The sequence below is a fragment of the Cnephaeus nilssonii genome, assembly GCF_951640355.1.
Source record: "Cnephaeus nilssonii genome assembly, chromosome: 5".
In the NCBI taxonomy this organism is placed as follows: Eukaryota; Metazoa; Chordata; class Mammalia; order Chiroptera; family Vespertilionidae; genus Cnephaeus; species Cnephaeus nilssonii.
The window spans coordinates 25,960,117-25,987,071 of NC_137076.1; the positions used below are offsets into that span (position 1 = coordinate 25,960,117).

The window sequence follows — 26,955 nt, forward strand, 5'->3', positions numbered from 1 at the left end:
TACTATGTGCCAAGTGCTTTTAGGCATTGGAAACATGGTAGAGACCAAGACTTGAGGTCCTTGTACATGTCCCTCCTAGTGGGTCATACACCACACCAGCCAACAAATACATAGTATGGTTTCTGCCATGACAAATGTCAGGCTGGAAGATGGGGACTGAGAAGGATTTCTTTAAGGGAGCAGTCAGGGGAGGCTTCCCCGAGGAGGTGACTTTTAAATTTAATTCTTAACTCTGGACAAGAAGAATCCCCTGTTCTTTCATAGGCTTATGGTAGGGGATGAAACGGGACAGTAGACATGAGCAAAAGCTCCCTGGGTGTGTCGTTCAGTAACTAAGGCAATTTTAGAGAGAGGCAGCCTGGGTCCTGAGTCCTATTAGCTAGCTGGTCATTTACCTGGTGTCCCTCAGATCCATTCTTTCCTCGCCCTTCCCTTGTTCTCTATCTCAGGGGAGTTGACTGAAAACTACATTTTCCAGGTTGCCTTGCTCACTGGCTTCCTGTTAAACTCAGCCAATAGAAGGCCGTGGTGGGAGTTTAGAGGCGGGAGGAAGAAAGAACCTGGGGGATTTCTCCCGGTTTCTTTGCTGCAGGCAGGGCCTGTCTCACCCCCCCCCCCCCCCGCCCCCCCTCCTCCGGGGTCTAGTGCCCACCTGGCATCCACTCAGGCAGCTTGGTGGCCTGGCTCCTGGGCTCAGTAACACTACTCCTCCCTTTCCCCTGCCAGCCCTGCAGCTTCTTGCAGTTGCTATTCTTTGGGTTATTTCACCTTCTCCCCTGCTCTCTTTCACCCCTTCTGGCTCCTCAGCACCACGTTCCCCACGTTCAATTTCCTCCACGAGCCATCAGGCATGACCTCTGACCCTGAACAGGCTGGTGGCACACCAGCCACTGCCCCCGACTTTTCCTCCCTGACCTTCAGCGTGTAATACCGCCAACCTCCCGGAGCTGTTGTGAGGCGAGTGGAGACAGCAGCAGTAGCTGACATTACCCGGTTCTTATTTGTAGGGCTTGGAGCTCTGCACAGGCACTCATTTAACCTCCACAACCACCCTAAGGGACGGGTGCTACTGGTAGCTCCGTTTGACGGGGAAACGGAGGCACGGCGAGGTTTAAGTCACTCGCTCAAGGTCACCCAGCTGGGAGGTGGCGCTAGGAGGTCCCTCGCGCACGCATCGTGCGTGTGAAGTGTCTGGCATATGGGCAGCGCTTGGCAAGTTGGGGACCGTGATCGTGGCTACGTGTGGCTGGTCTCTGGTGAGGCCCGGGATGGAGGCGATGCTGAAACTCCACCTCGGATGGACACAGGCCCTGGCGGCCACAATGCGTGTTGACGGAAGGCCCTTTTGGGATCTGCCACCTGGAAGAACATCCCTCAGCCTCCTGCTGGCGCCTGGCCCAGGCCTGGGGGAGCGGGGGCAGAGGGCCGCTCCCTCGCAGCTTTGGCTGGGAGCAGCTGCTCAGCGCTTAGCCAGAATCGATTTCCCTTCAACGGGCCCATTCTCGATAACAAAGAGCTCCCTGACCCAGGTGGCCGCCGCCGCCCCCTCCCCTCGGAGCGGGGGACGTGCCTTGCTGCCGGCGGGAGCTGTTTTCTGTCTGTGGGATTCGTTTCTTTGGAAGCTCTGGAAAAATCCTAGGATGGGGTTTTCAGCCCCTCGGTACTCACCTGCAGTTCACGGGCAGGTATCTCTGTCTGTCTTGCCCTGGCCAGTCCACCCTCCATCATCTTCCTGACCAGATCCTTCCCCCACTCACACACGGTTATGGGGCAGAACTCCCTCCCCAACCCCCCATTCATATGTTGAAGTCCTCGCCCCAGGACCTCAGAATGTGACTGTATTTGGAGAAAGGGCCTTGGAAGAGGTAATTAAGTTAAAATTAGATCATTAAGATGGGCCTAATCCAATATGACTGCTGTCCTTATAAGAGGAGGTTAGGCCCAGCTGGCACGGCTCAGTAGTTGAGCATCAATCTATGAACCAGGAGGTCACGGTTTGATTCCAGGTCAGGGCACATGCCAGGGTTGCAGGCTTGATCCCCAGTAGGGGGCCTGCAGGAGCAGCTGATCCATGATTCATTGACGTTTCTATCTCTCTCTGTCTCCCTTCCTCTCTGAAAACAATAAAAAAATATATATTTTAAATAAGAGGCGATTAGGACACAGACACGCACAGAAGGAAGACCGCGGGGAGACCCAGGGGGAAGATGGCCACCCGCAAGCCACGGAGAGAGGCTTCGGGAGAAATCGGCGCGGGCGGCACTTCCAGCCCCAGAATGGTGAGCAATTAAATTTCTGTTAAACCCTCCAGTCGGGGGTACTTCGTTATGGCAGCCCCAGCAAACCAATGCACACAACCTCCATGGCTTCCTGCCCCCTCAGGGTGAACTCTGAGTCCATTATTCAGGACCCTGTGTGGCCCCGCTCCACAACACTGTGTCTGGCAGAGTCCCAGTGCACAACCTGGCTCCCCACAACAGGATGAGCAGGGAGAGTCCAACAAATGACTCTTTGCAGAACGGTGGGCGGGGGTAAGAGAACAAGCAAGGGGGCGTTGAAGACCCCTGGGGTCAGCAAGAAGGGGAGCTGCGGCTACCCGCAGGCCTCAGGGAGAGCCATGGTGCAGGAGAGGGTAGCAGTCTGCTCGAGCTGCCATAACAACATACCAGACGGGGCAGCTCAAACAACAGACATTTAATTTCTCACCGTCCCGGAGGCTGGAAGACCAAGGACAAGGCGTCAGCAGGGCTGGGCTGGCTCCTGAGCGGAGACCTCTCTCCTTGGCTGGTCCATGGCCCCCTTCTCCTGTCTTCACCTGGTCTTCCTTCTGGGCATACCTGTGTCCTGGTCTCTCTACAAGGACAGCAACCATATTGAACTGGGGCCTCCCCTAACCACCCCTGTAGTTTCTTTAAACGCCCTGTCTCCAAATACAGTCCCATTCTGAGGGCCTGGGGGTGAGGACTTCAGCATAGGGATTTGGGGGAAACACAACTCCGTCCATAAGATAAGGGATACCCAGAGGAACCACCAGATTCAGGGGAGGGACACAGCCACTGTGGAGCCGCTGCTGGGCAGACTCTCCTCTGCCCCCACCCCCAGGCTCCCGTGGCTGCTTCATTAGCTGCACTGTTCAGTCTTCAAGGCCTTCCCCCACGCAGCCCCGCCCGCCCCGGGAGCCTTGCAGCAAGCACCTCCATTTTGAAGAAGGGGTGGCTGCAGCGATCCGTGTGAAACGCCTTGGAAGATAAATTTACCCCATGACGACCTTTTCCACGTGCTGACGGATTGATTTCAGCAATCTATCCCCAGCCAGGGTGCCCAGCCCCAGCCCCCACCACAGGCGCTGATGGCTGCAAATTTATGCCCGTGCCAGAAATTGAATTCCTGTACGTCGAGGGAAGTGTCTGAAGAGCTCACCCAGGCTCATTTTTACTTCTGACAAACTTCAGTCGAGAGATTAAACCCGGGCCGGTGTCTTCCAGCAGCAGGGACCGTGGTGATGGGGAAATTACTCACTGTGGGCATTTCTCTTACATCCCCTGCCTTCCGCGTAGCCTCCCAGGGCTGAGAAAGAAAAAGCAGCCAGGCCCGCAGGCCTGCATGGTGAAAGGGAATTCCCGCTTCTGATCAGCTAATGTTAGAAAAAGGGCACACTCTGTGTACCCAAAGGCAGGCCTCTCGGTCCCCGTGGTAAATACCGTGCCGTTCAGGGGGGAGGGGAAGGAGAGCTTCTAATTCATCGCCAGGCTCCGGCACCAGCTCCGGAGGCTGACTCGGTCTCAGCAACTTTGCAAGGTTCTAAGCTTCCTTGGGTTGCAGCAGAGAGGACATCCAAGTGGGGATACTCCCGGAGCCACCCTCACTTCCATTCCGCCCCCTGCCGGAGGCCCAGCGTGGTGGAGGGAGAAACAGAGACACCACAAGGGGCAGCTCTGTGAAGGAAGAGACGCCGTCTTGCTAGAAAGATCTCTCCCGCTTGCCTTGAAAAAATGTGACTGTCTGATGCAAATGTAGCCGTTTCTCTTTGGTACAATATTAAAGAAATGAACCCTTGATGTCTACAAAAAGGGATCAAAAACGAATCTTTCTTTCTGAAAGGAGAAGGGCTTTTATTCCGCTGTGAACTTTTCTAGATCTAGCCTCTGGCAGGGATGTCTGCAGAACACGGAGTGTGGGAGGATACAGCCGCAAACGACTGCATGCATGTATTCGCTCATTCAGGAAGTGTCTGGGAAGCAGCGTCTGCGTGCCCCGCATGCGGCTCAGAGCCGGGGAGACTGCAGGGACAATTAGAACTCCGGTCCTGCCCTCACGAGCCAGTGGGGCATTCTGGGCAATCCCCGACCGCTAGTCCTCAAAATGATCATGGTCGTGAAAAACAAGGGAAGACTGAGAAAGGATTATGGACCGGAGAAGATGAAGGGGATGTGACGACGCAGCGCAGCGTGGGATCCTGGGTGTGATCCTGGACCAGAAAAAAGGACATGAGTGGAGAAATTGGAGAAATCCAGATAATGTCTAGAGTTTAGTAATGGTGATGCACTGTTTAGATGTGACAAACGGACCATGGATGTATGTAATGATGTTAACGGGAAACTGGGTGAGGGGCATATGGGAGCTCTGTACTATCTTCATAACTTTTCTGTAAATCCAAAATAAAAAGTTTATTTTAAAAAAGTCAGCGGGGAACAGGGAACAATTCTAGAACAGTGCTGTTTCTGTGAGTTGACGTAAAAGCTCCCCGTCACTGGGCGGGCACTCACACAGTGCCAGATGCTGTGATTGACTTCTTTTTTTAAAAAAAAAAAAATCTTGTTAGGGAGAGGTGGGCGAGATAAGAGACCAACCGAAGGACTTGTATGCATGCATATAAGCATAACCAATGGACACAAAACTGGGGGGTGAGGGCATGTATGAGTGTGGGGTGGGGGGGACAATGGTAAGAAATGTACACATATAATACCTAAATTAAGAAAAGTGAAAAGTAAAAAAAAAAAAAGAAAAGAAAACGTGTGAAGCCCTGACCGGTTTGGCTCAGTGGATAGAGTGTTGGCCTGGGGACTGAAAGGTCCCAGGTTCGATTCCAGTCAAGGGCATGTACCTTGGTTGCAGGCACATCCCCAGTAGGGGGTGTGCAGGAGGCAGCTGATCGATGTTTCTCTCTCATGGATGTTTCTGACTCTCTATCCCTCCCCCTTCCTCTCTGTAAAAAAATCAATAGAATATATTTTTAAAAAAATCTTTATTTTTGAGAGTATGATAGATGTCTCCTTTTTTCCCCCTTTTGCCCCCCTCCACCTGGCCTTCACCACCCTATTGTCTGTGCTCATAGATAATGCATATCTATAATAATAAAAGGCCAGGCGTCACGACCAGGACGACCAATCGACCAGTTGCTATGAGGTACATTGACCACCTCTTGGTCCCTCCCCCCAGCAAGCAGGCTCCCGTCGCTGGATGGCCAACGGGGAACCACAGGAACCAGGCTGGGTGGCAGTGGAGCGGCACTGGGGACTGAACTCACGGGGCAGCGACAGCTTTGCGGAGTGTCCCGGGGTGGCAGGCAGCATCGAGGAGCAGGGACATGGCTCTGATCGCAGGCTAGGCCTAGGGACCCTACACGTGCACGATTTCATGCACTGGGCCTCTAGTATGCATATAAGATCTTTGGTTAATCTCTTCCTGACCCCCTTCCTCCTTCTGAGACTTTTTTTTTTTTATCTTCACTGGAGTATATGTTTTACTGATTTGAGAGAGAGAGAGAAAGATCGACGTATGAGAGAAATATCAATTGGTTTTTTCCAATATGGGCCCCCACTGGGGATCAAACCCACAACATAGGTATGTGTCCTGACTGGGAATCAAACCAGCAACGTTTTGATGCACGCGGCCATGCTCCAACCAACTGAGCACACTGGCCAGGGCCTGTGATTGACTCTTGACGTACTAGTTCACCGTCCTGACAACAACCTTGTAAAGTCCAGCCATTATGCTCCCAGCTTTTATTTATTTATTTTTTAAATTTTTATTGATTTTAGAGAGGAAGGGAGAGAGTGATAGAAACATCAATGATGAGAGAGAATCATTGATTGGCGGTCTCCTGCATGTCCCACACTGGGGATCGAGCCTGGAACCCGGGTATGTTCCGAGACCAGGAATCAAACCGTGACCTTCTCATTCATAGAGCGAAGCTCAACCACTGAGCCACGCCGGCCGGGCAGATCCCAATTTTTAGATGAGTAAGCAGAGAGGTTAAGAGAGGCACTGAGGGGTTAAGCTACTTGCCCAAGGTGACACAGGAAGGAAAAGATCAGAATTTGGACCCCTGCTGTAACAAAAATCCAAAGAATGGCGTGACTTACACAACACACAGTTAAACTCTACAACCGCCTGTTCACGCACAGGTACTTAGTGAGCAGCCCCTCAGGGGCTGACTAGAGAAATACAACTCTTCTAGGTCTTTCAGGGATTTTAAGCCAGGGGCTTGGTTACCAAGATGATGGAAGAGATGAGAAACTAAGAGAAGATGAAGCTGATCCTCAGAGACGAGCAATAGCAGAGAGCCTCTATTCTCCCCCCCACCCCCCGGAACTGGGGTCGGATGGAAGAGGTGGTATAGATGAAGTCCAGGACGGTGACTACCAGTGGGAGCTGAAGCCATAGAGGAGGTGCAGCCACTGCAGAGCACAGGAGGCGGAGAAAGGGGGTCAAAACTGTCCCCTGCTGTAACAAAAATCCAAAGAATGGCGTGACTTACACAACACACACTTATTTCTCACACCCGCGGAGGCTGGGAAGCCCGCGATCGAGGCGTTGGCAGATTCAGTGTCTAGGGAGAACCGGATTCCTGGTCATAGCCCGCGTCTTGCTGTGTCCTCAGGGCATGAGTTCCACTCCAAAGGCCATCACATTGGGGGCTAGGTTTCAACATATGAATTTTGGGGGGACAGAAACATTCAGTCTATCGCAAAGCGTGAGCTCTATAAGTGTTAAATTAAATAGAAAACCTTGCCCTAACTGGTTTGGCTCAGTGGATAGAGCTTTGGCCTGCGGACTAAAGGGTCCCAGGTTCAATTCCGGTCAAGGGCATGTACCTTGGTTGTGGGCACATCCCCAGTGGCGGGTGTGCAGGAGGCAGCTGATCGATGTTTCTCTCTCATTGATGTTTCTAACTATCCCTCTCCCTTTCTCTCTGTAAAAAATCAATAAAATATATTTAAAAAATAAAAAAAATAGAAAACCTTGGTGGTGGGTGATTGGTGCCTGGCCCACTCCTTTATCCATTCCTATGACTTTTTTAAAAAAATATGTATTCTTTTTAATTGATTTCAGAGAGGAAGGGAGAGGGAGCCAGAGATAGAAACATCAATGATGAGAGAGAATCACTCATCAGCTGTCTCCTGCTTGCCCCCTACTGGGGATCAAGCCCACAACTTTGGGCATGTGCCCTTTACTGGAATCAAACCCGGGACCCTTCAGTCCGCAGGCCGATGCTCTATCCACCGAGCCAAACCAGCCAGGGCTGTTCCTATGACTTTTGGTCCCGTCTGTCTGCTGACAGCACCCAAATGCGTATCTCTCTGCTCCCCTTCTCAGCTGCCGACTTCACAAATTCACTTGAATGTGGTCACAGCATCATGACCTGAACATGCCTTCAGGCCGGACTCTTGATTTCCATCCCCCACCCCCAAAGCTGCTCTTCCCTGACTTCCCATGGATTCCCCTTCCAGCGTTCTCCAGCTCAATAAATGGCACCCCCATTCATCCACTCCATTACTTGGGTTCCAAATATGGAAGAAACCCTCCACTTCCCTCTTTCCCTTCTACTCCTCCCCTCAGTCCGTTGGACATCCTTATAACCAGTGTTTTGAACCCCGCATCTGGTGAAGTGTTCGCCTCCATTTCATTTAGTTCTTTTTGGGGAGTTTTCTCCTTTTCTCTCATTGTGGACATGTTTGTCTGTCTCCTCATTGTGGCTGCCTCTCAGTGTTCGTTCCTGGGTAGTAGGTAGAACTGCCACACCTCCTAGTCTTGTCAGAGTGGCCTTATGTGGTAGGTGTCCTGGGGGCCCAGGGGCGCACTCTCACTGATCACCTGAGCCAGATGTTCCAGGGGTGTCGCTTGTGTGGGTGGTGTGTCCCTTCCTCTTGTAGCTGAGCCCTGAGGGCTGTTGGCACATGAGTGAGTGGGACTGACCCTCAGGCTGACTGGCTGTGAGGACTGGCTGTGACTGCAGGAAACCAGCTGTTGTGTGGGGGCTGGCCCCACGGAGCAGCATCCCTTTAGCAGGACTCTGGTGTCTGCCAAGTCCACCCTTTGCGTGTGTCATGTGCGGCACTAATTGTGTGGTGCTCTGGTGTGGTCTGACCCCAGCCACCAGGAGTGTTGGTTCTGGGGCCTCTCGGGAAGGGCTCAGATGCAGGCCAAGGTCAGCCACTCCATCTGAGCCCCCCGCAAGAGGCCAGGCCCGGGCCACCTGGTGGAAGGTAGGAAGTGCTCTGCAGTTGGTAGCTGTATGTGCTAGGCTTGGAGGGGCCTGGGAGTGGTTATGCTGTGAACCGAGGCTGGCGGCCACTCATGCCAGTCTGGAGGCCACTTAGCCGGAGGGACAGGGCCCTTGGGGGCCAGCCATCGCTTGTTTGGGGTTCTTGGACCTTGGAGAGATTGTAGGAAAGTTTGCAGCGCCTCTCCTGTAGATTAGCCTCTGAAAAAGGTTCGGGCCAGGCATGTGAATCGGGTGAGGTGGGTGCCAGAGAATCGTTAGGGCAGGGAGATCAGTGTCAGCTAGGCTGATGGCGACTCAGCTCTGGCACCGACCGGCACCTGCAGGCGGTGGGTGGAGGGCTCCACAAGGAACAGTGTTGCCGGCCAGCACTTTGTCCCGGAGAGAGTTGCCCCTCCAGCCCTCGCCTTGAAGCCAGAGAATCCAGTTCCTCCTCATATATCCCTGGTGCCTTTAAAATTTTTTTAAATATATTTTTTATTGATTTCAGAGAGGAAGGGAGAGGAAGAGAGAGATAGAAACCTCAATGATGAGAGAAGGTCATTCATTGGCTGCCTCCTGCATGCCTCCCTGCTCCCCCTTCCCACCACTGGGGATGGAGTTTGCAACCCAGGCAAGTGCCCTGATCAGGAATCAAACCGTGACCTCCTGGCTCATAGGTTGATGCTCAACCACTGAGCCACACCGGCTGGGCTGTCCCTGGTGCTTTATGAGCTGGTGTCCCTTCTCTGGAGCTTAGGGTGAGTGTTTGTGAGTGAGTCTGTGTGGGGGCCCTTTAAGAGGATGCCCGAGTCTACAGCAGCCCCTGTCTCACCAGGACTGAGTACCTGCTGATTTTCACAGCCAGCTGTTATAGGTACTGGTGCCCTGAGGAGCCAGGTGTGGGGCTGGGACCTCTCGCTCCTCAAGACGGGGGTGGGAATGGGAGAGGTCCTCTGCATCAGAGATATCCCTCTTGATTATTTTTTAAAATTTGATTTCGAGCGAGAGAGGAAGGGAGAGGGAGAGGGAGAGAGAGAAACATTCATTCATTCACTCATTCATTGAGAGCAAAACATCGATTGGTTGCCTCCTGCATGCCTCCCATCAGGGATTGAGCCTACAACCCAGGCATGTGCCCTGACCAGGAATCAAACCGGCAACCTTTTGGTAAATGAGACAACGTCCAACCAACTGAGCCACACCAGCCAGGGCTCCCTCCAGATTTGTAATTGCCACACCCATTTTATGTGTCTTATTCCTAGGTATTTTCTTCTTCTTTGTTGCAATTACAAATGGAATTGTTTTCTTAATTTCTTTTTCTGACATTTCATTGTTAGTATATAGCATATATGGATTTTTGTACATTGATTTTGTATCCTGCGACTTTACAGTATTTGTTTATTGATTCTAATAGTTTTTTAGTGGAGTCTTTAGGGTTTTCTATATGTAGAGTCATGTCATCTGCAAAAAGTGACAATTTTATTTCTTCCTTCCAATTTGGATGTCATTTATTTATTTCTCTTGCCTGATTGCTCTGGCTAGGGCTTCCAGTATTATGTTGAGGAAGTGGTGAGAGTGGGCATCCTTGTCTTGTTCCTGTTCTTAGAGGAAAAGCTTTTAGTTTTTCACCATTGAGTATATAAGCCGAGGGTTTGTCATAGATGGCCTTCATTATATTGAGGTACTTTCTTCTCTACCCATTTTATTGAGTGTTTTAATCATAAGTGGATGTTGTATCTTGTCAGATGCTTATTCTGAATCTGTTGATATGGTCATATGATTTTGTCCTGTATTTTATTAACGTGGTGTATCACATTGCTTGATTTGCATATGTTGAACCGTCCTTGCACCCCTGAAGGAACCCCACTTGACTGTGATGTATTATCTCTTTAATGCATTGTTGTATTCAATTTGCTAGTATTTTGTTTAGGAGTTTTGCACCTATGTTCATCAAGAGATTTTGATCTGTAATTTTCTTTTTTTGTGTTGTCTTTGCCAGGTTTTGGTATCAGGGTAATATTGTCCTCATAAAATAAGTTAAGAAGTATTGCCTCTTCTTCAATTTTTTTTTTTTTTTTTGAGAATGATAGGTGTTAAATTTGCACTTTTATTTTTGGGGAGTTTTTTAAAAATTTATTTATTTTTCTTTATTGATTAAGGTATTACATATGTGTCCTTATCACCCCATTCACCCCTCCCACCCCCCTCACTCATGCCCTCACTCTCCTGGTATCTGTGTCCATTGGTTATGCTTATATACATGCATACAAGTCCTTTGGTTGATCTCTCCCCCCTACCCCTCCCCTCCCCTACCTTCCCTCTAAGGTTTGATGGTCTGATTGATGCTTCTCTGTCTCTGGATCTGTTTTTGTTCATCAGTTTATATTGTTCATTATATTCCATAAATGAGTGAGATCATGTGATACTTATCTTTCTCTGACTGGCTTATTTCACTTAGCATAATGCTTTCCAGTCCCATCCATGCTGTTGCAAATGGTAAGAATTCCTTCTTTGTTACCACAGTGTAGTATTCCATTGTGTAGATGTATATTTTTGGGGAGGTTTTGATTACTGTTCCAGTTTCCTTACTTTGATTAGTCTATTTAGATTTTACAGTTCTTCATCATTCAGTTTCTGAAGGCTATATTTCTAAAGACTTGCCCATTTCTTCTAGGTTATAGAATTTGGTGCTGTACAGCCTTTCATAGTATTCTTGCATAGTCCTTTGTATCTCTGGGGTGTCCACTGTAACTTCTCCTCTTTCATTCCTGAAAAAAATTTTAAGTTTTTATTTTATTTTATTGAATTTATTGGGGTGACATTGGTTAATACAATTATATAGATTTCAGGTGTACAATTCTATAATACACCATCTGTATACTGTATTGTGTGTTCACCACCCAAATTCAAGTCTCCTTCCATCCCAATTCATCCCCTCTTTACCCTCTTCTACCTCGCCACCCCCCTTCCCTCTGGTGATCTTCATACTGTTGTCTGTGTTTATGATTTTTTTCTTTGCTTAATCCCTTCACCTTTTTAATCCTGCCCCAATCCCTCTCCCCTCTGAGAGCTGTCAATCTGTTCTCTGTATCTATGAGTCTGTTTCTATTTTGTTTGTTCATTTATTTTGTTCATTAGATTCCACATACAAGTGAAATCATATGGCACTTGTCTTTCTCTGACAGGCTTATTTCACTTAGCACAATACCCTTCAGGTCCCTCCATGCGGTCCCAAAAGGTCCGATTTCTTCCTTTATGGCCAAGTAGTATTCCACTGTGTAAATGTACCACAGCCTTTTTTTAAATCCACTCATCTACTGGTGGGCACTTGGACTGCTTCCAAATCTTGGCTCATTTCTGAATTTACATTGGGTCTTCGTATTTGTAAATTCTCGCACAAGGCAAGCTCCTCCACCCCTTCCCCGGACTCCAGGGCAGGAAGTCAGTTGAACTCTGAGGCCTGTGTCTCTTCCCGCCTTTCCCGAGAAAGTCTGCTTCATTGGTTATTGGTCCACATGGGCACTGTGATGGCAGAGACGAAGGCATGCTGGAACATAAGTACTGGCTTGGACTGAGGTTCGGGGGGCGCTGGGGTGTTCTGCCAAGACTTGGGTGGCTTTAGAGGGTTGTGCTGTGCTGCCAGCCTGGAGAGCCTCTCAGGGCAGGATGGGTTAATTATGTTGGGAGGGAATGAAAGAATGAATGAGTGAATGAATGAATGAGTGAGTGAATGAATGAATAGACAGACTAGAGGTTTCTCCCATCCGACCCCTCCCCCAGCCACAGGCTCTCACAGGCAGAGCCCCAGCTGCTCAGGCTGAGGGAGGCCCCAGCGCTCCTTCTCGGCATGGATGAGCTGATATCTTCTTTAAGGCCTGTCAGGCTTATCACTCCGAGGATTTGCCCAGTGCCTTGAGGTTTGACAGGGGCAGCCTGCTATTATCTCAAGCCCTCCAAAGGGACATGGCCCCTGTCATAGCTCAGAAATGGCAGACAAGCGCGTCCCCGATCATTCCTCGCGGCCATCCTGCCACCCTTCTAAGAGAAGCCACGGCTGCCTCCGAGCCCACTGGGCGTCCGTCTGCAGCCTGATCTCAGAACATGCCTCCTTGGGAGAGGCAGAAGGGGGAACGCACGGTGGATCTGCGGGGATGTTTGCTCTCTGTCCCACTGGCCGATCCAGTCATTCAACAAACATTCATTGTGACAGGCCGGGGGGATTCGGTGATGAGCAAAGCACACAGAATTCCTCCCACCCATGAGGTCCATTAGGCCACTGTGACCAGGCTTGCAGGAGGACAGGGGAGGTGAAGCATGGTGCTGCGGTCTGGAGCCAGATGGCACGGGTTCAAATCCCAGGTCCACCACTTACAGGCTGTGAGACTGGTCAAGAGACACGAGCCCTCTTGCACCCAGTTTTGTTGCCTCTCAAAGGAGGAGAAATGACAGCGCCTGCCTCCTCGCATTGTGGTGAGAATCAGATCAGTTAAACATGCAAAGTACTTAGAACAATGCTTAACATATAGTAAGAAATAGAAGGATTAGGGCAGTGGTTCCCAACGTGGGGCACACGCCCCATGGGGGGGGCAATTTGATTTTTAAGGGGGGCAATTCGAGAATGAGTTATTAACAGTGAATTTTTTGCATTTCTTATGGTTCTCGGGGCCTCATGTACAGTATATAGATATATATTGTGACATATTGATGCATTACAGTTCTCTATTATATGTTTTGAAACTTCATTTGCTATTTTTTCACATCACTTCATATTATTATTTTTTAAACAATGTCTTAGTGATTTCTTCCTCAGTACTTCAACTGTCCTTTCGTTCGTTTATTTTTCTCTTTCAGGGATGCCATGGTCTTGGGAAGCTTGTTTAGACCAAGTTAGTGGCCTTTTAGGCTTCCTCCACGTGAATAGGAGTTCACTTTTTGAATAATAAGAAGTATATGTCACGGGGGCGGTGAAGGGGGTGGGGGTCAGGATTTTAGAGATGCTTAGGTGGGGCATGGCCAAAAAAAGGTTGGGAGCCACTGGATGAGGGGGAAAAAGCACAGGATGCCATGGGAGGTGGGTTCCTGGAAAAGTACAACAGAGGCTGCTTTTGGAAGAGACATTTATGCTTGAGCCCCAGGAAGGGGGAAGAGGGAGCCCGGCCAGGAGATGGGGTGAGAGTGTTGATGGCAGAGGGTCCAGCCAGTGCAAAGGCCTGGAGGTGAGAAAAAAGCATGGTGTGTTCCAGCAAGGGTCGGGCCACTAGAAGATGGCACAGGGAGGACCCGGCACTGCGAGCCGCGTTGACTGCTGGTAAAGATGAAGCAGGACTCGCCTCCGCCAAATGACGTCAAGGCCGTGTCCTAAGACAGGAAGCCGCCGGGCCACGTGGGGGCCAGGACGCAGCAAGCGTCTCTGCCCATCTTCGGCGGGGCTCCTCGCTCGCTCGCTCCGCAGCGCCGTTGGACTTTCCGTGATTCCTCATCACTCTGCAGCCTCAGCCCCAACTCCACAGGACTTTCATCAGTCCTTCCAGATCGTCTCCACTTAGTGACTTAAGCTCTAACGATTTTCACTGTAGGAAGTTATAGAGTGTCATGAGGGTTATAGCTGATAATCAATAGCAGCCAACACTTCTGATGATTGTTCTCATGGCTCGTGCGTATAGTATAAACACATTCAAGCTTCCCAGCAACCCTGCGAGCTGGTGCAGTGATCATGTCCATTTTACAGATGAGGAAATGGCAGCACAGAGAGGTTAACTGAGTTGCCCGGGTCACACAGCCAGTGAGTGGCCGAGCCAGGACATAAACCCAGGCAGCCTGACCCAGGACACTGTTCTTGACCGTGTGGCTCTCCTCTGCCATGTGAGTGGGAATAAGAGACAGCCGGAGGAAGGGGTCATTTCTATCGTAAGGGTGGTGTCTGGAAAGATGCTGGTGACATCACACAGACGCCTTTTTGGGAGGGCCGTGGGAGCGATCCTTGCCTGTTCTTGGTACCAAAAATACTTGAGCTTTCTCCTGAGCATCTGGTGTACTCTGTTTCAGGACACGGGGAACCGCAGAAATGACCAGCTTTCCTTTTCTGAGTTGGCAGCTAAGGAGCGAGGAGCCAAATTTATGGCCCAACCATATGCTGGTTGTTCGGGGTCTTAAGGGATCAGTTTTTCTTAGCCTCGGCTTCTGGCTCCATGTCCCTGCTTTTCTCTGTCTTCCTTTTCTCCCTTGCAGAGGAAAAAAAAAAATCTTTGCAAGATCAATATGCATTCATTGTGGAAAACTCAGAAAATAAGATACCCTTGAAGATGGCAATAAAAATCCCCACTAATCCCTAACTTGAATGTCTGCATGGTATTCCCTCCTGTGAATGCACCTTAAGTTTTGAAATCAATACTCCTATGATTGGACAACATGAGGGGAAAATTCCAGCTGACCATTTTTTTTCCCCAGGACTTTAACGAGCATCCTTGTAGCAATTGTTCGTCCACATGATTTCCCTGGGCTAAATTCTTCGACTTGGATTGGCTGGGTCAAATGCAAATACAGAAACCGTCAAGCTTTGGCTTTGGGTTGGCAGACTGTCCTCCAGAAACACCTAATTCCCACTCTTTTTTAAATTGGAGCTATCTGTGGTATTTTACATATTCTTGTAAACCACTTGAGTCCTCTCTGGAACAAGGCAGGGTACAAATAAATGTATAAGCCCCAAGCCACTTCTGCTTCCTGATTAAATTGTCCAGCCTCAAATGCAATAATATCCTTGTCTTATTAAGAGCCAGCTGCTTGCTCTATTCTTGTAGGCTAATCCCCCGCAGCCAGCGCTGGCTGGCTGGCTGCCCCCAGGATCTTGGAGCAATCCGTCCGCCCCTGGAAGACCCAGGAATTGTTTTTAAACCAAGGCGTGGGTGGGAGAGCTGGGCACTGAGACCTGGGTGTGACAGTAAGAGAATTTTTTCGTGAGTTTCTCAGGCTCAGTCAATCCCGAATCTGTTACAGAGACATCGGCGTAATTGGGGCAGCAGCCTCTGCGAAAGTATTTGGAAAAACCCCAGCCAGAAAGACAATCTGAGCAGCCACTGAGCACATACTTACCCTCTTAGAGGCCATTAGCAGGGGTATTAAACTCGGAACCAGCGTCTCAGCCAAGACAGCGGCTGGCTTCTGGGGAGCATTTGCCACATCTGAGGTGAGACAGGCCACCTCATCGGAGGTGCAATTACCTGGGCTCTCACACCTGCTGTTACAGCATTTCCCACAGCACAGGCCATGCTCTGTCCCTCGGTCTGTGACCTCCAAGAGTTCATGACTTTGGTTCCAAGCTAAACCCAGTCTGGGAGAGCAGGCACTTGGGCCCTCAAACAGCAAGCCTTCCAGGTCATCCCAGTGGCCCCTGTGTAGTATTTGATCTTGAACCTGACAACGGGTGATCGCTGCCGTGCTGAGAGTTGGCGGCCAAACCCCCGGCATTTAATTACCCTGCTGCAGAGAGCACTCTGGCGAGGGGTGTCCACGCAGACAATTATTTTAGGAAAGCCGTGGAGGCCGCCTCTCCTCGTCATTTAAATCTTGCTTCTCTTTTGCAATTCAATTATTCAGTTGTTGAGAGAACGTGGATTGTTTGCTTCAAAGCACAGCCCAGGAGATGTAGGAAGATGTTAAATAGGTGGAACTGGGCAGCTTGGTCTGCACAAGTGAGAATTTTCAGGGGGTTCTGTCCAAATTGCTTGGGGATCAGAGCCAGGGAACGTGGATGGGGAAGCTTGGACTCACGTTTGTTGCTGTGTGTGTGTGTGTGTGTGTGTGTGTGTGTGTGTGTGTGTTTTGAAGAACCGGATTTGTTGTGAAAGGAGGCAAAGCTAGCTATGGTCTTCCAGAAACTAGGGGAAAGCTTCCTTGACTCACCCTTCTTGTGTTGAGTCACCCTTCTTGTCTTGGGTTGGGCTCCCTCAGGAGCAGAGGTGGAGAAGAGTTGAGTACAAGTATTCCCCTGGGAGGTGATCCCCAGAGGACCCAGTGGGAGAAGTGAGAGGAGAAGGGAAGGAAGCCCATGCAGGGTGAGCTAGTGAGCAGCGTGCTGCTGTGGGCACCCGGAGTACAGGTCCTAATGGGCTCCCCTGGGAAACTACGTGCTGTGCACACCTCAGAGCTCTCCTACCAGGGAGGCGAGAGGGAGGCATTTATCACTAACTCCTAGGAGGCAGGGATGAGGCCTGCGGGTGGGAGAAGCCTGCCCAGTGCAAAGGCAGAGCGGGCTCAGACCACCAGGGAAAGCCCTTGGCATTGGGTGATCCGGGCGCTGCTGCCGCAAGACTGCAGAGGCATGAATGTTGGCTCCACCTGAATCATACCTGCGCGCAGGGGAGTCTGGGAAGGTGAGTGACGTCATTCCTCCACATGGGCTCGTAGAGAGGGGTTTCCCCAACTTCAGAAGGTTGTGCATAGGCATAAACAATGGCTAATTACAGTAGTTTCTTATAAATCAGTGAGGAGTCAAGCTCGTCTGTACAATTATATCACTCACTCACATTCTAATAAGCTTTTCAGAAAACAAGCTTTATTGAGTGGGAGAGAAAAGGTGGGCGTATAATAGCTGGAGACTCCAGGATTGTGCATAACACAGCCTGGCTTCTGCTGGGCGCTCAGTGAATGGCTTGCAAATGATCAGTTATTATAGGGCTTTGTTTCTCTGTAAAACATTTGGGCTTTTATCAGAATTTCTTCAGTGCCCGTAGGAATACATCCTGGATGGGACCAGAATCCTTCACTTCCCACCTCTATGTTCACCACCCATCATCTCTCCACCTCTACGCTCACCACCCATCTCTTGCCGGGACATGCAGTCACCCTTACCCTGGTCTCCTGCCCTCATCCTGCTCCCTGACCCCCACAGTCTGTGACTCCCACAGTCTGTTCCCCCACAGCAGCCAGAGGGAGCCTGTGAGCACCGGACTCAGGTCATTTCTATCCTCCGTTTAGAACCCTCTATGACTCCCACCTCACTCAGAGCAAACATCTAATCTTCCTCACTGCCTACAGGCCCAGAACATGCGGCCCTGTCCCCTCCCTGCTCTCCTCTCCCTCCTCCCTGGCCCCGCACCACCACCTACCCCTTTGCTCCAGCCACACCAGCCGCTTTCCATGTTTCCTAATCACGCCAGGCAGGATCTTGCCTCAGGGCCTTTGCACCTTCTGTTCTCTCTGCATGGAACATCCTTCCCTGGCTTCTCCCTCACCGCCTTCAGGTCTTGACTCAAATGCATCTTCACATGAAGGCTTTGGAAAAGGCTTTTATGACCGAGTAATAGTCCATTGTATATATGCACTGCATCTCCTTTATCCAGGCCACCCTAAAATTGCAACCCCAACCACCTCTAACCCCGTCGCCCACCATTTCTTCCCTGCATTTCTTCTCTCGATGCCACTCATCACCCTTTAAATACAGGACGTTTACTTAATGGTTTGTTTCTGTTTCTCTAATGTGCACTCCTAGAGGAGCTTTTGTATTTGTGTGTTTGTTCACTCTGTGATTTCAGGATCCAGAACAGGGTGGACACACAGTAGGCGCTTAACAAATACTTGTCGAACAAATGAGGCCATCGTGCCCCGATAAAACACAAAAGGCCTGGGACTTGTGACTCACTCCAGAAGCTCAAGGGGGCCTGATCTGGAGGCCCAGCATGTTCCAGCCAGTGGCAGTCAATGCTTTCTTAAATTTCATTTTAGTTTTCAATTACAGTTGACATTCAATATTATTTTACATCAGTTTCAGGGGTACAGCATAGTGGTTAGACATTTATATAATTTAAGAAGTGATCCCCCCCGATAATCCAGATACCCACCTGACACCATACCTAGTTATTACAATATTATTGACTACTAGAGGCCCAATGCACGAGATTTATGCAAGAATGGGCCTTCCTTCCCCTGGCTGCTGGTACCACCTTCACTCTGGCCAGAGCCACCTTTTCGCTCTGGCCCAGAGCCGCCTTTCCGCCTTCCCACGCTGACCAGAGGCCCGGAGCACCTGTGTCCCGCCCCTGGCCACTCGGTGCCTGCATATGCAAATTAACCTGCCATCTTTGTTGGGTTAATTTGCATACCCACTCCTGACTGGCTGGTGGGGGTCACAAAGGTACAGTCAATTTGCATCTTACTCTTTTATTAGTGTAGATATTTCCTATGCTGTATTTTACATCCCTGTGACTGTTTTGTAACTACCTACTTGTACTTCTTAATCCCTTCACCTTTTCACCCATCCCTCAAACCCCCTCCCATCAGGCAATGTCATTTGTTCTCTCCATCTATGAGTCTGTTTCTGTTTTGTTGGTTCATTTATCCTGTTCTTTAGATTCCACATATGAGTGAAATCATGTGGTATTTGTCTTTCTCTGTCTGACTCATTTCACGTAGCATAATTACCTCTAGGTCTATCCATGTTGTTGCAAGCGATTTCATTCTTTTTTATGACCAAGTAATAGTCCATTGTATATATGCACTGCATCTCCTTTATCCAGCTGTCTACTGATGGCACTCAGGTTGCATCCATATCTTGGCTATTGTAAATAACATTGCAATGAACATAGGGGTAATATATCTTTTTGAATTAGTGTTTTGGGTTTCTTTGGATATATGCCAAGATGTGGAATTGCTGGGTCATAAGGTGGTTCCATTTTTTATTTTTTGAGGCTCCGCCATACCTTTTTCCACAGTGGCTGCACCAATTTGCATTTCTACCAACAGGGCATGAGGGTTCCTTTTTCTTCACATCTTCACCATGCTGTTGTTTGTTGGATTTATTGATGATAGCCATTCTGAAAGGTTTGGTGATATCTCATTGTGGTCTCTTTTTTTTTTATTGTGATATTGAGCATCCTTAAAATTTTTTTTATTGATTGATTTGAGAGAGAGCAAGAAAGGGGGAGAGAGAGAGAGAGAGAAAGAGAGAGAGAGAGAGAGAGAGAGAGAGAGAGAGAGAGAGAGAGAGAGAGAGAGAAAGAGAGAGAGAGAGAGAGAGAGAGAGAGAGAGAGAACATCGATTTGTTGTTCCACTTATTTATGCATTCATTGGTTGTTTCTTGTATGTGTCCTGACCAGGGATCGAACCTGCAATTTTGGTGTATCAGGACAATACCCAAATCAGTAATCAACTGAGCTACCTGGCCACGGAGCATCTTGCCATGTCTATTGGCCATGTGTATGTCCTCTTTGGAGAACTGTCTACTCAGATCCTCTGCCCATTTTTTAATTGGACTTTGTGTGTGTGTGTGTGTGTGTGTGTGTGTGTGTGTGTGTGTGTGTGTGTTGAGTTCTATGAGTTCTTTATAAATGTTGGATATTAACCCCTTATCGGATATTTCGTCAAATACCTTCTTCCATTCAGTAGGTTGTCTTTTTGTTTTGTTGATGGTTTCCTTTGCTGTGCAAAACTTTTTAGTTTGATATAGTCTGATTTATTTTTCTTTTGTTTCACTTGCCTGACGTAAATAGAAGAAATATATTGCTAAAAGAAATATCAGAGTTTTGGCAGTCAGTGTTTTTTTGAACAAGGCACAAATTTACCTGACCACAGAGGACCCTTTTTCCAGCACACCTGGTAAGATCGCCAGTATTCCAAGGATCATGGCTTGCAAACACAGCCACGATAGATCCCGGAATTACCTGAGTTATATCAACTAACTTGAAGTTTTGCTTAGGAGGAGTCTTAAAGTGACGGCTTCTATTCAAGGGCCCGGAAGTCTCCCTCAGGATTGTCACCCTGTGGCCATTGCCTTGCTTGGGCGTCTCAGGAGCAGGGGCAGAGATGGGGAGGGGACAACAATAGGGTTGTGCTTAGTGGCCTCTGAGGTGTATCCGGAGCTTATGTGTCTCTGGGCTGAGGAAGCAGAAAGGGAGGTCCGGGGTTGGGTGTCCGAGCAGCCCTATTTCTAATGGTGGTTATGGAGGCAATGTTGTGTGCGTGCAAATGTGTGTGAGAGATTAAATTCCTGCCTGTGGAAGGGCTAAAATCCCACAATTCCTTGCGGTGTTCTCTTACTCTTCGTACCTCCATCTTGTCATCTGTAATATGGGTCCCATGCATCAGTCACTGCACATTCCAGGGATCCAGTAAAAGGCATCTGTTGTTTCTGTAGCTCCCCTTTCTCCTCCAGAGAGGGATGGCTGAGTCCCCCCTGGCTTCCTGCTCTCTAACCCGTGGCTTCCCCACAGACCCTCTTCCAAAGCCCAGAAGAAGGCTGGCAGCTCTATACTTCGGCCCAGGCCCCTGATGGGAAATGCATCTGCACGGCCGTGATCCCCGCACAGAGCACCTGCGCCCGGGACGGCAGGAGTCGGGAGCTGCGGCAGTTGATGGAGAAGGTGAGAACCTTCCGGTTTCTTTGGGGAATTCGGAGAAATCTCCCAATTCTCATCTTGCCCTCCGCCCCCATCCAGGTCAGCTAGGGCCATGTCCAGCCATGCAGGTTATTCGGAGCTGGCAGACAACCGGCCTCCCCTCCAGATGGATATTTTAGTTAATATCTGTTCAGCGATTCTTTGGCGGAGAAGCTGAACTCTGTGTGGGAACCAGGAGGAAAGAGGACCCCAGGGGCAGCATCTGCCGCCTGCCTGTGTGAGCTCCACCCTCACTGTGCACGCCCCACTCAGCCCTTTAGTTTGTCATACTCACCTGCTAAGAAGGTGTTTTGTGTCCCTTGAGGAGCGGTCTCACCCTCTATGCCAAGAGGCTCAGATAAAGATTCCTTCCCCTTCTGATCATGGTCAATAGAAAATGGTCCCCTTTCAATACATCCCTCTGTAGACTTGGTGCCTTTTATACACTGCTTGCTGCCCTTGCCACTGCCCAGCTGACTGCCCATTAGACAGTTCTAATGTTGGTGTTGAAAGGGACCAGCTACCTCCCACCATCACCCTATAACAGAGGAAGCTGAGGCTTGGCAGAGAATGGAAGAGACCCTGTCATCACAAGAGTCTCCCACCTATTAACTCTGCGGGCTCCTCCTACCCACTACACCAGAATTGCTTTCCCCAACAGTTTGGGACTTTCTCCTACCCACTACACCAGAATTGCTCTCCCCAACAGTTTGGGACTTCCCATGTAATGTCCCTGATTGTGTACAATGGCTATATCCTGCTCTGTGGTGGCCAGGGTGGGTATCAGGCCGTTGAGAACTTCCAAGGTCATGTGGAAAGTCTGTATTTCAACAACTTGCCTTTGAGTTCACCTTAGCCAGGTGGGGCTCACCTTGGCTATGTGCAGCTCACTTGACCCAGGTGGAGGTGGGAGCTAGAGGGCCTTCAGTCTGGGTTAGGAGGCCAAGGGCTAGGGAATTTCAGGTTACTCATTTAGCCAAAAAGTATTTATTAAGTATCTGCTTAGGACCCATGCTGGGCACTAGAGATTTGGCTGTGGACAGGCTAGATACCGGGTCTGCCTCTGAGGATCCCATCTGAAGGTAACAGATGAATAAGACCGTTTCAGATAACAGTCATAGTTGGGAAGATAATAGCTGGGTGAGGGGAGAGTGGGTGAGTGTCTACTGGAGACGGTGATCAGAGAAGGCTACTCTGAGAAGGTGATGCTGGAGTTGAGACCTGAATGATGAGAAGGAGACAGTTGTGGGAAGACGACGGGAACAGTGCTCTAGGTAGCGGGATCAGAAAGTGCAAAGACCCTGAGGAGGACAGGAACTTAGCATCTGTGAGAGTGAAAGGGACTGGTGGTTGGAGGGGATGCACATGCAGAGAGGCAGCCAAGTGGGCAGAACCAGCCCGCAGAGTCCACAGAGGAAGGGAGATCCAGTCTTCCCTTTGAAAAACTCCCTCTAGCTGCTCTATGGAGAACTGACTGTTGGGGGCTGGGGTGGGAGCAGGAGGCCAGGGAGGAGAGGAGAGAGGTGAAAAGTGATGGTGGCCATTCTGGGTGGAGCCGATGGATGGGCTTGCCATTGGGAGGCTGTTGGTAAGATCAAGGGAGGAGAAGGTTGGCTGGGGGCAGGAGTCTGGCTGTCTCTAACCCTCCCAGTTCCCAGGTCCAGAATGTCTCCCAGTCCATGGAGGTCCTTGAGTTGCGGACGTACCGTGACCTCCAGTACGTGCGCAGCATGGAGACCCTCATGCGGAACCTGGATGCGCGGCTCCGGGCAGCTGATGGGTCCCTCTCTGCCAAGAGCTTCCAGGTGGGTCCTTTGGGGTCAGGTCAGAGGTCAAAAGAAGAATTGGGAATGTTGCCCATTTTTCTGAGAGTGAGATTGCATCTGGGAAGACTGAGGGTTGGCTGGGATCTAGGGTCCAGTATGGGCCAAATGTCAAAGATAGGGGGTGAGGCTATGGGTCAAAGGTTGGGTCATGTCTGGGTTAAAGGTCAGGGATAGGGATCAGCGACAGTTCCGTCTTGGTGAGCAGGAACTGAAGGACAGGATGACGGAGCTGTTGCCCCTGAGCTCGGTCCTGGAGCAGTATAAGGCAGACACGCGGACTATTGTGCGCCTGCGCGAAGAGGTGAGGAATCTGTCCGGCAGTCTTGCAGCCATCCAGGAGGAGATGGGTGCCTACGGGTATGAGGACCTGCAGCAGCGGGTGATGGCTCTGGAGGCCCGGCTCCACGCCTGCGCCCAGAAGCTGGGTATGCTTTGACCCTTGACCTTGACCCCTTACCTCCATGTCCAACCCCACTACCACCTGTATATGCAGACGCCAAACAATGTTGACCTCTAACATCTAAACTTTGACCTTTGGTCTCCCTTCCCAAGGTCACAAATAGACCCAAAGCTGAAAATGGCCCTGACCTTTGACTTCTAGCTCCTCACCCCCAACTTAACTCCATCTTGGAACCAGATCTCTGGATCCATTCTCACCCCTGATCCCACCTCTTCCCAGTCCCACTTCATCCTTGCTCTACCTCCCTTGGGCTCTTTCCACCCCTGACTCCCTTATTCCCCCTGTTCCTGCCTCTCAGGCTGTGGGAAGCTGACTGGGGTCAGTAACCCCATCACCATTAGAGCCATGGGGTCCCGCTTCGGCTCCTGGATGACCGACACGATGGCCCCCAGTGCGGACAGCCGGGTGAGTAACTGTGCCCACCGAGAGGTTGGAACCTGGGAGGGACAGCCTGTGGTTGTCCATAAGTGCCTGGTGATTTCACACCAATGATTCTCTTGTAGCCCAAAGTGTCTTTGGATCTTCAGAGCCCTTGGACCTCCCCTTGACTGGTGATGACCAAATGATCAAGGACCTTCTAGCCCTCTGAGTCCCCAAGTCTGATGACCTCTCATGACTGTATAGAGACTAATGGTTACTGGTACTACTGACCAGCTCCCAATGACCACTGACCTTTAAGTAACTACCTAGTAACCTGTGCCTTCACAAGAACTAGAGCTCCCTCTAAGCCCCCCACTCAGCACCACCCAATGGCCTTTGGATTTCCAGTGGCCTCTATGTCCACAATTGCCAATCACCTCTGATCTAGAGGAACCATTCATTAACTGCCCAGTGACTAGTGACTGATATCCTTGCCATGAAAATTGGCCTCCCAGGGATTATGGTGGTTCAACCACGTGGTTAAGAGCTTGGGTTTGGGAACCAGACTTGGATTTGCATCTCAGTTCCAATTCTTTGCTGCTCAAGGTTCCTTCATGTCTTGGATACTCAATTTCCTTATCTCCAAAAGGGTTGTGATGATGTTGGCATTAAAGTTTTTAAGATGCATAGCCCAGTAACCAGCCCTAGTAAGGGCTGTAGGGCTAATGAATATGCTGGTGAGTGATGATGATGATGAAGGTGCTGATCACAGGCCTGGTCATCTCATGGTTGCAGGGGTTACCATGGGCAATGAATTCAAGTGACCTCTCATCAGCCAATGGCTGTCCAATGACCACTAACCATCCAATAGCCAATGACCAGTAAATTTCCAGGTCCAGTGAGTCCCTAGAGACTGCAATTTTCCCTGATACGTAGGGATCAAGCCCTGTCCATTTAGTGTGTGTTTTAAGACCAAACACTGTGACTATGATAGGTCATGAATGACCATTTATTGACTGTTGACTCTTAATGACCATGGTCGATTCCTGAGTGATTGCTGCAGACTTTGGGTCATTGGCAGTGGCCCCCCAGTGACCGGTGGCTCTCTCATAGGTCTGGTACATGGATGGCTATTACAAGGGCCGGCGCGTTCTGGAGTTCCGTACCCTGGGAGACTTCATCAAAGGCCAGAACTTTATCCAGCATCTGCTGCCCCAGCCGTGGGCAGGCACAGGCCACGTGGTATACAATGGCTCCTTGTTCTACAACAAGTACCAGAGCAATGTGGTAGTCAAGTACCACTTCCGCTCACGCTCCGTGCTGGTGCAGAGGAGCCTTCCGGGGGCTGGTTACAACAACACCTTCCCCTACTCCTGGGGTGGCTTCTCTGACATGGACTTCATGGTAGATGAGAGCGGGCTCTGGGCCGTGTACACCACTAACCAGAATGCAGGCAACATTGTGGTCAGCCGGCTAGACCCGCACACCCTTGAGGTCATGCGATCCTGGGACACTGGCTACCCCAAGCGCAGCGCGGGCGAGGCCTTCATGATCTGTGGCGTCCTCTACGTGACCAACTCCCACCTGGCCGGGGCCAAGGTCTATTTTGCTTACTTCACCAACACGTCCAGCTACGAGTACACGGACGTGCCCTTTCACAATCAGTACTCCCACATCTCCATGCTGGATTACAATCCCCGGGAGCGGGCCCTCTACACCTGGAACAACGGCCACCAGGTGCTCTACAATGTCACCCTCTTCCACGTCATCAGCACTGCTGGGGACCCCTAGAGGGCCACCCGGGGCCCTTTCTACTCTGCCTGTGTCCCTTCAAGTTGATCTGTCTCTGTCCTGCCCCACCTCCCCGCCTGTCTTTTTTTTTTTCTCTCCCTGCCTTTCGCCCAGCTTTCGTTCTCTGCCTCTGTATTTCTATTGGTGCATTTTCTCAATGTTGTCTCTTCTCCTTTATTGATCTGATTTTGATACTCCAGTTCTTTGTCATCCTGCCTTTTTATTGATGTCCCTCTTTCTTTTTATTGATCTGACTCTCCAGATCGTTCCCTGTCTCTGCCTGTCTCTCTTCCCTCCCCTCTTTGCTTCCCTCCCACCCATTCCCTTCCCCCTCTCTCTGAACCTTTCCTCTGCCCCTCCAAGGAGCTGAGTGCATGGATCTGTTTATTTTTATTTTCATTTACACCTTTACCTTCTTGGTTGCCGGAATAAACGGGACCTTTGACATTTGATGCGTTGGTTGTTCTGTGTCCAGAAGGGGCAGAGGAGGCGGTGGTGCAGGGTGAGTCTGAGCCTGGAGACCCACCCCCGCTGGACCCCATCCCATGCAGCAAGTTGTGTGAGCCCTGGCAGGGAAGCCCATCCTGGCGGAGGGGGAAGAGGGGGGGCGGCCAAGCCCTTTGGGGAAATAGGCAAGTTGTTTCAATGGAAAACGATTTGTTTGAAAGCAATTTGATCCAAACACCTGAGAATTCTGTCGCAGCAATGAAAACTGGCCTCAAATGAATATTCTCCATCATTTTCTCACTCATTGATCAGTCTGGTGCATTGCTGAGCCCTCTGGCAACTTTTTTAATGGGGTTTTAACAATTTGGCTGCTTCTAGAATTTGGGTATGAGTGGGTAGGACACAGAAGTTTTCATTTTTCTCCTCTCTTGGCTTTGTAATTTCAAAATATTTTGTATGAGAGGCACCTGTCCTGAGTTAACTACCAACCAAAGGCCAGGAACAGCCTGAAGGTGCACTGGTGCCTTCAGTCGAACACACGCACACCTGGACCCCATCCACCTGGAAGGGGCTTGGGCCGGCGTGGGCCTGACATGGAGGACCCAACGTGGAGACGGCAACTCCTGGAGGCGAAGGACAGGAAGAGCTGGGAAGTAACAGAGACAGGAAGGGGTGTGAGAGGGAGTCAGGCAGAGATGGGGGTGGCTGTGGGGTCACAGAAGGGAAGAGCAGATGAAGGCTTTGTTTTTGCCAGGTCCCCAGTGGCCTGGATGAGACAGCAAGGGGAGTGGGAGAGTGACCTCTGGGGCCGGTGGCCGGGAACAAAGGTCGTACTGTCCACCACATATGGTCCCCACTGAATCCTGAACAGAAACTGTGCAAAGAACCCTACTGGCCCAGACCCCACCCCCACCCCACCCCCACCCCGCTGAGGCCAGAGGCTGTGAAGCCTGCTCCTCTGGGTGGAAACCCCCGTTCCCGCAGCTCCTCAGCTCTAATTAATGGCCTCCTTGATTAAATCATCTCCGTTCCACGCTGGCTTCTCCGGGAACTCGGGACACCGGGGCCATATTGTGAAGGAAACCAATGAATAATAAATGTGACTGCCTAATGCATTCATTTAAAACCAATTTTTAAAGAAATGTTCAAGAGGAGCAATTAATTTCCATTTAAATTAACAAGTTTGACAGGAAAAGAATCGATCCCTGGATAGA

General features: G+C 50.2%; 1 protein-coding gene across 2 annotated transcripts in view; it reads left to right on the forward strand.

The window, feature by feature from the left end:
• The window catches only part of OLFM2 (olfactomedin 2), a gene marked incomplete at both ends in the record, with an annotated part of 67,645 nt that extends 42,351 nt beyond the window's left edge, over positions 1–25,294 (forward strand). For both annotated transcript variants that reach the window (XM_079772722.1, XM_079772721.1), the window contains 5 exons: positions 20,693–20,842; positions 22,516–22,662; positions 22,889–23,108; positions 23,442–23,548; positions 24,617–25,294. In XM_079772722.1, the coding sequence (XP_079628848.1) occupies positions 20,693–20,842; positions 22,516–22,662; positions 22,889–23,108; positions 23,442–23,548; positions 24,617–25,294 (1,302 nt within the window). The remainder of the gene's footprint in view (positions 1–20,692; positions 20,843–22,515; positions 22,663–22,888; positions 23,109–23,441; positions 23,549–24,616) is intronic.
• Positions 25,295–26,955: the final 1,661 nt, after the last annotated feature.